General features: G+C 33.0%; 1 protein-coding gene across 1 annotated transcript in view; it reads left to right on the top strand.

Annotated features, from left to right (window-relative positions):
• Positions 1-13,445, top strand: part of LOC106693005 (chaoptin) — a 46,091-nt gene that overhangs the window by 11,587 nt on the left and 21,059 nt on the right. Inside the window, exons 2-3 of the mRNA XM_014414692.3 lie at positions 8,615-8,768; positions 8,857-9,001. Coding sequence (XP_014270178.1) covers positions 8,615-8,768; positions 8,857-9,001 — 299 coding nt within the window. The remainder of the gene's footprint in view (positions 1-8,614; positions 8,769-8,856; positions 9,002-13,445) is intronic.

The raw sequence follows: 13,445 nt of genomic DNA, 5'->3' as shown, positions 1-13,445 counted from the left end.
GTTTCTTTTGATATAAGATAGGAGTGGGTGAGCCTCGTGTGACCTATTCTCAGCCTGGTCAGTACAACTTCCTCTCTACGGCATTTGCGACTAGAGGTACCCCAGGGCTTGACATCCTTTCCAATAATTTTTAATTTGCTCATTGGGCTTTCGTTCCACATAGATTGCCATTGATCTTTGACTTTCTTTACAAGAGCTTCAATTGGTATATTTCAAAATTTTAAGGAGGAAAAACTTTATTAAAATACAAAGTTGTGCTGCCAACTCCACACAGCATACTTATTTTAGCCTAATCAGACAATATTTTTAATCTTACGATAAATAAGCATATACAAGTGTACAATAATAATTATAAACATTAGTATTATACAAAATTAGAACATGACTTTTTTTTCCTTTCTATTTTTTTTTTGTTTCATTTCTATCGTTCTTTTATTTATTTTTTTTTCTTTTATATAATCTTTATAAAGAACTTTATACTAGAAAAAAGTCTTAAGAGTTTATAGTTTCTACAGAAAAAAATCATCTATTTCATTCTGTCAGTGACCGCAGTCATGCGCTGGCAGCTGTTCAAATAATAAAAGAGGCCGGGATGTTTCCTTCCACATTCCAAGCGTTCTTCTTTGCTTCCAATGAGCTACTTGTGATCGAGAATCGATTCACTAAATATAGACTACTTGGAAAAATAACAGTATTTTTATTAACAACGTAAAAAATATCTTAAAAAAATTAATGATCTTCTACTGGAAGAGTTTATAGAGTTTAGAAACTAATGTGAAATTGGTGAATAAACACAATCTTCCTTATTTAAATATATTATATTATAGATTATAATATATATTATATAAATAGACAACAACGTTTTGGGGTTATCCCCCATCTTCAGGTTGTTTGAAAACAAATTCAAAAATTTGAACATTACCACTATATCACATTATTCATTAAACTATTCATAAACTATTTACTTAATTAACTTTTTTATATAATATATAATTAACTCCTTATTTGTCCCTTCATGCTAATAATTTAAAACAGACACTAAGACTTTATGCACACATTATATAGACATTATAAATAAATTAACATTTAGATTTTTTTAAATTTATTTAATGTGATTCACAACTGTTCAAATAATAAATACAATAAGTAAATATGTTGTACGTTTCATATACACTTGAAAATCTTGGGAAGACACCACCCATTGGTGGTACTTCAAGTATTAATTTATAAGTATTAAAAGGTCCCGTTGCCATCTTCTTGCCAGACGCCTCGGAGGATTAAAGATTAACAATTAATGGGTTAGAATGGGAAAGGAGTTTGGAATGAAAAGACGCATATCTGTTTTGGGCCAAATCTGCAACGAATGGGATGTTAAGGTCTTTGTGAATGAGTTTATTTGTGACGTAATAAGGAGCATCAAGGATTTTACGTAGGATTTTGGATTGTAAGGATTGGATGCGGAAGGAATTTGGTGCCTTGATAGAGCTGCAAAGCTCAATTCCATATGTCCAATGGAAAGTTTAGAGCGTTTGTCAAGTAAGTGTTGTAGCAATCGGAATCTACGAGCAGCAATACGACAGCATCTATTGTCAAGATGGAGTCCTAAGTATCGAATCTGTTCAACAGGCGTTAGTGGTGTGTTTAGAAAGGATACTGTAGGACAGGAGGGCAGAGGTTTACGACGGAGAGTAAAGGTGGTCTGGTGGGATTTGTCAGGATTTATTTTGATTCTCCAGTTTTTACACCATTCTTCAATAGATGTTATGTGTGCCTGTAGTGTTTGTGATGCATTAGTTGGGTCGTTGTTTACAGATAGTATACATGTGTCATCAGCGTATGTTGTTAGGACTGTGTTAGGGTGGGTTGGGATGTCAGCTGTATAAACCGTATAAAGAATGGGACCTAAGATACTACCTTGAGGAACACCGGCAGACTGAGAAAAGAGAGATGAGTAGGCTAGGTTATCATTTACTTTAAAGATTCTATCAGAGAGGTAGGAGTGGATTATAGGGAAATGTGTAGGGGGAAGGAATTGACGAAGTTTATAGAGCAGGCCTGGATGCTAGACTCAATCAAAAACATTTAGATTTATTTAATTTTTGTTGTTTGTTATTATATAAAAATTGTTTTTTAATATATTATGCTTTTAATGTAGTGAGATTGTTAATCTGTGTGGTAATAGAGATAGGAGATTATTGTTTTAGTCTTATCTAGTTGTTATCATTATTAAAGATAACCTTCAGGAAGGAAATTATTCTGCTTGATTCAAAAATTTATAATAGTTGATTATTATAAAAAGTTTCAATTATTGACAATAATATTTTTAGTATTAGCATGAAGTGACAAATAAGGACTTAATTATATATTACATAAAAAAGTTAATCAGATAAATAGTTTAATGAAAATTGTGATATAGGGTTAATGTTGTAAGCAAATTTTTGAATTTGTTTTCAAGCAACCTGAAGATGGGGGATAACTCCGAAACGTTGTCTGTGTAAAAACTAATATATTTAAATAAGAAAGATTGTTTGTGCGTGGACAACTCAAAATGGTAGAGGTCTACATAAAAAATAAAAAAAAAAAAGTTCATAAAATTCCACTTCCAGTTAGCTACAGTTAAAGGAGCAGTGACCTACAACTTGGGAAACCCAACCACAACTCGAAAATTGAAGCCTAATTGTCAGGTTGGCTGAAACGTTGGAAATTTAGAGTATTAATAAACAGTATTATTATAACTTAATCAGATATAATTTATTTCTTTTTACAGACGTTATTAATTTTTATCGTGCAATTAATAGTATAGCTTTATAAATATTGAGCATTAACAGAAAAAAAACACGAAAGTTTTAACCCCGAAACGTTATCTGTGTAAATAAGGAAGATTTGTTTGTTCATTCACCAATTTCATATTATTTTTTAAAAAATATAGATCAGACTCATACTGATTGGCCAGTGAAATTAGGTTATTGGTGTACTTGGTGCCCACTAAAATTAAAATCGTTTTTAAACGAGGTCTTAAGAATCGCAATGAAGATGCCCCTTGGTTTGTAAGAAATAGCCAATTGCGTGGGCAACTCAAAATGGAGTCAATAGAGGTCTAAATAAAAAAAAAAAAAAAAAAGGTTCATAAAATTCCACTCCGAGGTACTGGAAGTTAAAGAAGCAGCGACCAACAACCTGGGAAACCACAACTCGAAGACTGAAGCTCAGGTTGCTACAGGACATCCTGTTACAAATTCTATATTTATCATTTCTGTTATTATCACTATAACATTTTAGTTTATATGAATTTGATTTTTTTCCATCTTTTTCTTAAATTCACTTTATTTTTTACCATATTTTAATCTATTTATTTTATCTTAATTTTATGTTTTATTTATAGCATTGTATATAGTTAGGTGTATCTTTTTTATGAGACTATAAGCCCCCCCCCTGCATAATCAATTGTTAAAAAAATGTACCTCTTACATTAATGACGTAATGCCCCACCAGGCCGATCAAGTATTAAATATATTAAATTAACGGCTGAGTTATCTCAATACCTACATGAACCAATGGAAAACGGACTGCGTAGTTTTCCCACAACAAACACGGTTCTAGCATTGTCCTTGAGGATTGTCAGGTTGGCTGAAACGTTGGAAATTTAGAGTATTAATAAACAGTATTATTATAACTTAATCAGATATAATTTATTTCTTTTTGCAGACGTTATTAAAATAACGTAAAATTTTCTTTAAAATATTGAGCACTGACAGAAAATAGTTTACATGAAATTTGCTAAAATAAATTGATTTATAGTTGTTCGGACAAATTTTCATTTGCCAAATTTATATTCATATGTGAATATCACAAAAACTACTACCCCTACGAAGATAAGTGTCATAAACTACTTTATAGTAAGTTAAATTTCCTTTATTTTGACTGTTGGCAGACATATGTGCATCTTATGGATCTAGAGATACATTTTTTCAAAAATCCAACGTTTTATTTGAACAACTAGATTAACATTTTCTGACTTTATTTTGCAAATATCAAAAAAACTACTACTCTTGCTAAGATAAACATAATAAACTATTTTGTAGGAAATTTGACTAGCTTTAATTTGAGCGGTGGTAGAGATCAGTATGTCCAATGGTTTCTGAAATAAAATTTTTCATAAATCAAATTTATTGTCCATACAACTATAAATGAATTTATTTTAGCAGATATCATGAAAACTACTATTCCTACGAAGGTAAAGGTCATAAACTTCTTTATAGTCCATTAAACTAGCTTTAATTTGAGTGCTAATAGACATCTGTACGTCACATAGTTCCTGAGATATAGATTTCTCAAAATAAATTAACTAGCTACTAACCTTTCAGTAGATTTTATGAAATGTTGCTTTTTAAAAAGCTATATCTCGAGAACTATTGGACGTAGATAACTCTTTTAGGGCTAATATTTCAGCAAACTTACCCTTCTTTAAATAATGTTCTCTTAGATTTTCTAGTGTTGTTGGTAGTTCTTACGATATAGAGCTCCGAATGAAAAATCAATGGTTTTTTTAATGTTTTGAAACAGCCGCCATTTTTTAATCCCCCTACCTATACTTGGCAGTCTGGTCAATTTTGAGTAGTAATTATACTTAGTTTTTATTGAAGTAATTAAAAATTGGGGTGAGATAACTGCCTTATTTTTTTCTCTCGTTCTTGTACTAGAGGAATTAACTAAGTTTAGTAGATGGAGCATTAATATTGGATATGTTGGGGCGAAGGGGGTTGCCAGGTTTGTGGATTTTAGGAAGTCCGTACAGTCGAGGAGGTAAAGAATTGTATGAAATTAGCTTGTAGTAGGTGGGATGGTTAATTAATTCATTTTGAAGAAGGTTTTTAATATGTTGATTAAATTTATTCATACGTGAGCGGGTGGTATCACGGGTTGAAGGTAGATAGGTGGATTGGTCAGAGAAGAGTTGAGCGATTTTTCTGGTATGTCCTGAATTTACTTCACGTATTGGTATCTGGTAGAGTGAACTAGTCCGTTAAGTGGTGCTGCGTACTAAGGTGGGAGTGTCAACATTTATTTTCCGGACTGCAAAGAAATAAATATTAACTGCCCCTGGTGGGAATCGAACCCACAACATTCTGAGTCGGGTGTTCTAGGACCTACGCCCAATCCGCACGTCCTTTACTCACTCAAGTTACAATAATAATAACAAGGATGACGTAGAGGATTTCGAAGAAGCAAGGATGATATTTTCGTCCAGGGAAATGTCCTTGATAATTTAAACTGCATAGCTTATTTATATGTTCAAGGTGACGGTCAATCAGAAATATTTGCAAGGTAAAAGATTATTTATCGCTTCTTTGTTTTACAATGTTGTACATTTTGTATGTTAAGGTCACCGTATGCCTATCATAAACTGATTTGTGATTATTATAAAATATCTGGACATTTGTCAGATCGCATATCCTATTTATTGTGTAAATTAATTTCTTATTGTTAATAATGACCATTATTAAGATTAGAAGCCATTTATAATTTTTACACAAGATTTTCCGTATTAGAGCTTTTATACTGTAGAAAACCTTTAAATAATGATATTATTATAGCACGATCATTAATATTATTTTGGAAATGTTTAATCGTTTTTGACATCAAAAAACAAATTTGGTTCCTTGTTCGTCTGTTGTCGAATTCATGTGTTAGACATGACACCTATTGCCACCATTAATCAGTCCAGTCAATTAGGAAAAAATAATTATTTACTGCCACTAGAAGCTGAAGTGCGTAAAAGTCACAGGGATTTAGAAGGAAGTATGAAATAAAAATTGTGTTTTTAATAACAAAGATAACAACTTAAAAGTTGGCAGCGTATAAATCCCTGCAAAGTGGAACGAAACGTTGGTTAACAATAGTTTTCTTCTACTATTTTGATACCTTTATTGATCGCCACTCGGACTATCTTCCTACTATGTCATTTATAAATTTAATAAAATGAATAATTGACTTCTAATGGAAAAAAAATTGTTAATTTGAGAAAAAGACTAAACAATAAAAATAAAATAGTAGTAATGTCAATGATAGAATGGATAAATATGGAATTTATAACAGAATGTCCTGCAGCAGCCTGGGCTTCAGTCTTCGGGTTGAGGTTGGGTTTCCCAATTGGTGGTACTTCAAGCATTAATTTAAATTATAAGGCCCTGTGGCCATCTTCTTTTATGACCCCTGGATTATCAGGGATTGTTAAGGATGAGAGATACGGAACTAATGGGTTAGGATGGGCAAGGAGTTTAGAATGAAAAGACGCATATCTGTTTTGGGCCAAATCTGCAACGAATGGTATCTTAAGATCTTTGTGGATGAGTTTATTTGTAACGTTATAAGGAGCATCAGGGATATTACGTAGGATTTTAGATTGTAAGGATTGGATGCGGGAGGAATTTGATGGTTTGGTAGAGGCCCAGAGCTCAATTCCACATGACCAAATTGGTCTGATTATCGTAGTGTATAATATTTTTTTGTAGTTAGTGGGAAGTTTAGAGCGTTTGCCAAGTAGGTGTTGTAGCAATCGAAATCTACGAGCAGTTTCTTGTCGCTTCAGTCTTGGATGTGGATTCCAAGTAATTCTCTTGTAAAGATGGAGTCCTAAGTATCGAATCTGTTCAACAGGCGTTAGTGGAGTATTTAGAAAGGATACTGTAGGACAGGAGGGTAGAGGTTTACGACGGAGAGGAAAGGTGTTCTGGTGGGAAAAGAATAAATAACAAAGTATTGGCTAAAAAACTGAAAACTCTAAAATTTTCGTTTCTTTTTTATGCTAGTGCTCAATATTTTTAAAGCTATACTTTTAATTGCACGATAAAAATTAATAACGCCTGTAAAAAGAAATAAATTGTATCTGATTAAGTTATAATAATACTGTTTATTAATACTCTAAATTTCCAACGTTTCAGCCAACCTGACAATCCTCAAGGACAATGCTAGAAGCGTGTTTGTTGTGAGAAAACTTCACAGTCCGTTTTCCATGGGTTCATGTAGATATTGAGATAACTCAGCCGTTAATTTACTTTATTTAATACTAGATAGGCCTGAGCCCTGTTTCATAATGAAAGCTAATATTATTAGTTCAAAATACAAGTATCGAAACTACGTGTTAATTACACTAATATTTTTTTTTCATAATAGAGAGGAATATTAGTGATATTACAGGAGTTAAAATGTACTTGAATACAAGTTACTATTGTACAAGTCAGTGTAATTGTATTAAGATAAATCTACAAGACTAATAGTATTAGTTTGTACTTTATTATGAAACAGGGCCCTGGTGGGCATTACGTCATTAATGTATGAGGTACATTTTTCTTCAACAATTGATTTTGCAAGGGGGGAGAGGGCTATAGTCTCATATAAAAGACATCCCTAACTATATACAATGTTATAAATAAAACATAAAATTAAGATAAAATAAATAGATTAAAATAATAATTCTTAAAAAAAGTAAATTTCATAACAAAAACAAGAACAAGGTAAAACAATAAAGTGAATTTATGAAAAAGATGGAAAAAAAAATAAAATTCATATAAACTAAAATGTTAGCTTCAGTCTTCAGTCAGTTGTGGTTAAGTTTCCCAAGTTGTAGGTCACTGCTCCTTTAACTGTCGGTAACTGGGAGTGGAAATACATGAACCTTTTTTTGATGTTATCCTCCATTGACTATTTGCAATTCCCGATGCAATTGGCTGTTTCTTACGAACCAAGGAGCATCCACTGTAATTCTTACGACTTTATTTTGAAAAGGTTGTATTGTTTTCCTTTTCGTAAAGGATGACTCCCCAGACTTCACAGCCTTACATCAGCAGTGGCCTGAGAATTGTTTTAAAATAAGAATAGCTCTTTCTAGTTTTATTTGGATTTTCTGTATAGGATAAGATATAGCATTGCTAACCTTGCGTAGGTTTGAGTTAGTCTGATGTTGATATGGTGATTCCTAGTAAGGGTGCGATCGAGGTGAATTAGCAGATTAGTCTTACTGTTTCACTGAACCCAACCGTTGAATGATCTCTCATTTTTCTTAATATCTTTATTGATAATTTATAATTTATTGTATATGATATAATACATACAGTAAATTTGATCTTAGTTAAAATGGAGTGTTACAGACGTGTAGAGAAACTACCCATTGGTAGCACTCTACTGATCATTTATATTAGCAGGTCTCGTGGCCATCTTCTTTTCAGGCACTTTGGAGGATTGTCAGGAATAGAAAAGGATGCAAGGTTAGAAACTAGGGGGTTTTGAGTGGTTAGGGAGTTTATAATGGTTCTAATTTTGATGAATAGATCAGTTTTTTTGTACTTTACTTTATGAATAAACACATTTCTTTCATTCATTTATATATTATAAGGAGTGGGACAGATCTAAGAGTATGGCACCTGTCTTTGGCGCTCCGGTTCATTGGTTGATCATTATTCATTATGTTATATCAGCCGAGGATCAACCCTGTGGTAGAGACCCTCCTGTGGCACACCCAGCCTCCATGAAATGGATAATTTTAATTGAGGGAAACCAGTATTGATCTTAAAACTTTTTTTTTGTGATCATAACTTTAAAATTGTTAATTTTTCAGATATCAGTCTTTCTTTTTATAAAATGGGCCGCATGCGCTACAGGAACATGTTCTTTCAACACAATGTGCTCCTGCAAACTGGAAGGCAACCTGCAGAAACAGCACACAGATATGGAAGTATCATGCGTTGGTGTTCCATTCGCCAAAGTTCCAGGTAAATTAATTAATATATTATAAATATAATTATGTTTTTTAATTGATATTAACTATGTAATTAGGTTAAAATTAATATATGCTTCTAGATTTTCCCTATAGCCATATGAAAATTGTCTCTATCGTCGGATGTGGACTGGAAGTCATATTAGCGGATTCGTTTGGTGACATGAAAACAAATGTCTTGAGTTTGATGAGCAACAATATTGTTGATATCCATGACCAAGCATTCTTGTGAGTATTATAACCGCAAATTTTGACTTATCCTTAGTTATATGTTTATCGTTTATAGTTGCCCACGCTCAGCAGAGAAGGGGGTGAGTTAAAGGAAAATAATAAAAAAATAAATAAATATAATCTCAAAAGGAAAAACAAGATAAAACAATAAAGAATTACTCCTCAGGCGCCAAGTTATAATCTCTTGGAAATAACGAAAACCCCGAAGCATTATGCCCACAATATAGCTAAAATATACCACTATATAAACAATTGTTGAATTATGACCACTGGCGAATACCTTAGATAACAGAAAATCCTAGGGGTGTTACCTACCCACCTGTTGAATTAACGTAATATTCCGTGAACAACAAAAAAAAAATAAGTAAATTAACAAGTTGAAAGCAGAGAAAGAACAGCAGAACTATATGTACAAAAGTTTAATTATAATAAAAATATATATACAGAGAATGAAAAAGGAAAAAAAAGAATTCTTATCAATTAAAACAATTAAAATTTATAGGTTGACTTAACCTTAATCTTAATAACTATATTTACATTAAAATCCAAAAGATTATAAAAGTGAATATAAAATAAAAACAAAATAAAATTTAGTTCAAACCCCACGTAGGCCTTGGGTGCACTCCTGCCCGAAAGTTGTCCGATATTTCCTTTCCGGTCACCGTCTCACCATTCCAGAATTATAGAGATGTAATGCCGCAACTCTCCTATCCAGGACGTGCTGAAGATTCGTTGCTACGCACTGCACTATATCTTCACTTCTAATGTTAATGACCGTCTATTGAAGTAAAACACCATAATTTTGAAAAAACAAAACATATATGACAACATTTCTCATATGCTGATATTCAGGTTCAAACAGTAAAGACAGAGGGCCTTTAAACTATTACCACTTCACATTGAACAATCATAACATGTTCCAAAATCAAACTGTCACCTTCACAAAACCAAAACCCACTCGTCTGAATATACGAGTTCCAAAATCAAAACTGTCACCTACACCAAAAAACAAATCCCACCCGTCTAAAACATATCGCTCGTGTTTTGTTTTCACCATGACAACCGTAATACCTCTTTTCTACACAGATCTAGCCAGTGTTTTTATTTCACCATGACAACCGTAATATCTCTTGTCTGCACAGATCTAGCCAGTGTTTTTATTTCACCATGACAACTGTAACATCTCTTGTCTGCACAGATCTAGCCAGTGTTTTTATTTCACCATGACAACTGTAACATCTCTTGTCTGCACATATCTAGCCAGTGTTTTTATTTCACCATGACAACTGTAACATCTCTTGTCTGCACATATCTAGCCAGTGTTTTTATTTCACCATGACAACTGTAACATCTCTTGTCTGCACAGATCTAGCCAGTGTTTTTATTTCACCATGACAACCGTAACATCTCTTCTCTACACAGATCTAGTTTTTATTTCACCAGCATCCTAAAAATATATTTGCAACTTATTTTCCTAGGAAACGAAATAGCTGTACAATTATTTAATATTATGATACCGAAGTATAGAAAAACTAGCTCGAACAGTCAAATGTAATAATATTTTGACCCTGACATCATTGGCAGGCACCTGACACTAGCTCCCCATTGCCATTAGAAAATCAAGCTGGAAAATCACCTTTCAACATCTCCTAACCTTTCTCTTCACCTCAAATTACTAACTTTACTAAGTATACTGAGACTGACCCTTCTCTACAGAGCTAGCAAAAAACAAAGAAACTCAAATAGTTTCAGAGCAGTATCCTGAGACAAATTGTAAAACATACTAATTTACAAAGAGCGAAAACTGACTGTATCCATACGACACTTAGACTGCCGACAATGACAGAATCCATCTCACAGAGGCACATCAAATTTTTTGCTCTAACCCACTATTGCAGGACTAGAATAACATTCACAGGACGCCCACAAAGGCGGCAAACGCACATAAACAGTCTCATGCTCGACTGAAGACTACTAACTTACGACAGACAACAAGACAACTGGTAACACTCCGTCATTAGACAGCAGACACAATATCATTTTCCAATCTATATCCGTCATAATGAGTTGTAGATAGTTGACCGTAGATTTACTATTTGGAGTAGACGGTCAGGGGTATGGTCAGCAAAAATAACATAAATAAACAAAAAAATGTTTATTTATGACGACGTTTCGACCTGAGCTTCAGGTCTTCATCGGAGACGTTAGCAGGAAATCCTGGCTAAAACTGGGTTTTAACCTCCCTGATGCAGACCTGAAACCGAGGTCGAAACGTCGGCATGAATAAATTTTTTTTTAAAATTTATAATCTTTTTTTTTTAAATATTTATTTATTGCTATTTACAATTGTATATTATAATACATTTAGTAAATCTGATCTAAGTTAAATTGGGGTGTTACAGGAGTGTAGAGAAACTACCCATTGGTAGCACTCTAATGACATTTTACATTAGCTGGTCTCATGGCCATCTTCTTTTCAGTCGCCTCGGAGGATTGTCAGGAATGGAAGAAGATGCAAGATTAGAAAGGGGGTTTGAGTGGTTGGAGATTTTATAATGGAAGGAGTGATCTCTGATTCGGGCTAGATCGGTTACATAGGGAACATTAAGGTCTTTATGTACGATTTTATTTGTGACAAAGTAAGAAGCTTTTAGGATTTTAGATTGTAAGGATTGAATACGAGAGGAATTCGGTTTAGTGGAGACCCAAAGCTTAACTCCATATGTCCAGATTGGGCTTATTACAGTCATGTAGATCAGTCTTTTGTAATGAGTTGGAAGTTTAGACCGTTTGTCTAGTAAGTGATGTAATAGTCGAAATCGACGTGCAGTTTCCTGTCTTTTCAGTCTGTTGTGAGGATTCCGTTTGTTAATCGTTTGTCCAAATGTAGTCCAAGGTAGCGGATCTGTTCGACAGAGGTAAGAGTAACATCATTAAATGAAACTGTAGGACAGTCGGTAGGTTTACGACGAAGGCTAAAGGGGATTTGATGGGATTTGTTAGAATTTATTCTCGGAAACATTAAAACATTAAGTAAACAAATTTTTTTTAATAAGCATATCCTAGATTATGTCTAATTACCTAATTAGTCAATTTTTACATTAAAACAAAAATTAAAATTCTTTATCACAGTCACTTATTTGTTAAAATTTATCACAACAATGCTTGTAACCTTCACTCCACTCAGGTCAAGCATTAAAATTAATTATAACCATATTTTTGTTAATTTTCCTCTTTGTTTTGTTAGTAAAATTCTTATCAAGGTTAATTATAATTATCAACGTTTAATTAATCTCATATTTCCATAAATAAATTTTATTTAATATCTCAACATAGCGTTGTTGGTTCAGATTTCTTTTGTCTGTTTTGAAATTCACTGTATAATTAATATTTTCATATATGCAAATGGATTCAAGTATTTTCCTTTTGAAAGTATTATTTTCTTTATGTAAAATCATATTATTTTCAAAATCATAAATATTTATTGGGATCTCTCTCCTTGTTTTTCAAATCATTATTGTGTTGATAAATTCTGTTACCTATTAATTGCTTTGTTTCCCCTTTTTATATAGCAAAACAATTTAGATTGAAACCCAGGTCGAAATGTCGGCATAAATAAATATTTTTTGTTTATTTATGTTCTTTTTGCTGACCATACCCCCGAACATCTTCCCCAACCTCCAATTATATCCGTCATATTTACTTTCCTCAGTCAGGGGACCAAGATATTAAAATCAATGATGTTAAGTCGATAATCCAAATCTACTTAATCAGTGCGTCAGAAAAATATGACGTATTATAGACAAAACATTTTTTTAAAATTTATTTATTGATATTTACAACTGTACATAAATACATCAAGTAAATTTGAGGAAATCATAATAGTATGGTATGAGCATGTAGAGAAACTACCTAATGACACTCTAAAAACATTTTTACAATATAAGGTCTCGAAACCATCTTCTTTTCAGACGCTTCGGAGGATTGTTCGGAATAAAAGAGGAAGCAAGATTAGAAACTAATGGGTTTGAGTGGTTAGGGAGTTTGTAATGGAAGGATTGATATCTGGTTCTGGCTAGATCGGTTACAAATGGAACATTGAGGGCTTTGTGGATGATTTTATTTGGAAGGATTGAATAGGAGAGGAATTCGAAGGTTTAGTGGAGCCCCAAAGCTCAACTCCGTATGTCCAGATAGGATAATTGTCATGTAAATCAGTCGTTTGTAATAAATTGGAAGTTTGGACCGTTTGTCCAGTAAGTGCTATAATAGTCGAAATTGACTTGCAGATTTCTGTCTTGTGTGAAAATTCCAGGTTAGTCGTTTGTCCAGATTTAGTCCAAGGTAGCGGATCTGTTCAACAGGGGTAAGGGCAACGTTATTGAAGTATACTTTAGGGCAGTCAGTAGGTTTACGACGTAGGGTAAAAGTAATTTGATGG

Source organism: Halyomorpha halys, unplaced genomic scaffold, assembly GCF_000696795.3.
Source record: "Halyomorpha halys isolate HHAL.00 unplaced genomic scaffold, Hhal_1.1 Scaffold1.1, whole genome shotgun sequence".
NCBI classification, from domain to species: domain Eukaryota; kingdom Metazoa; phylum Arthropoda; class Insecta; order Hemiptera; family Pentatomidae; genus Halyomorpha; species Halyomorpha halys.
This window is presented reverse-complemented; position numbering and strand designations above follow the sequence as displayed.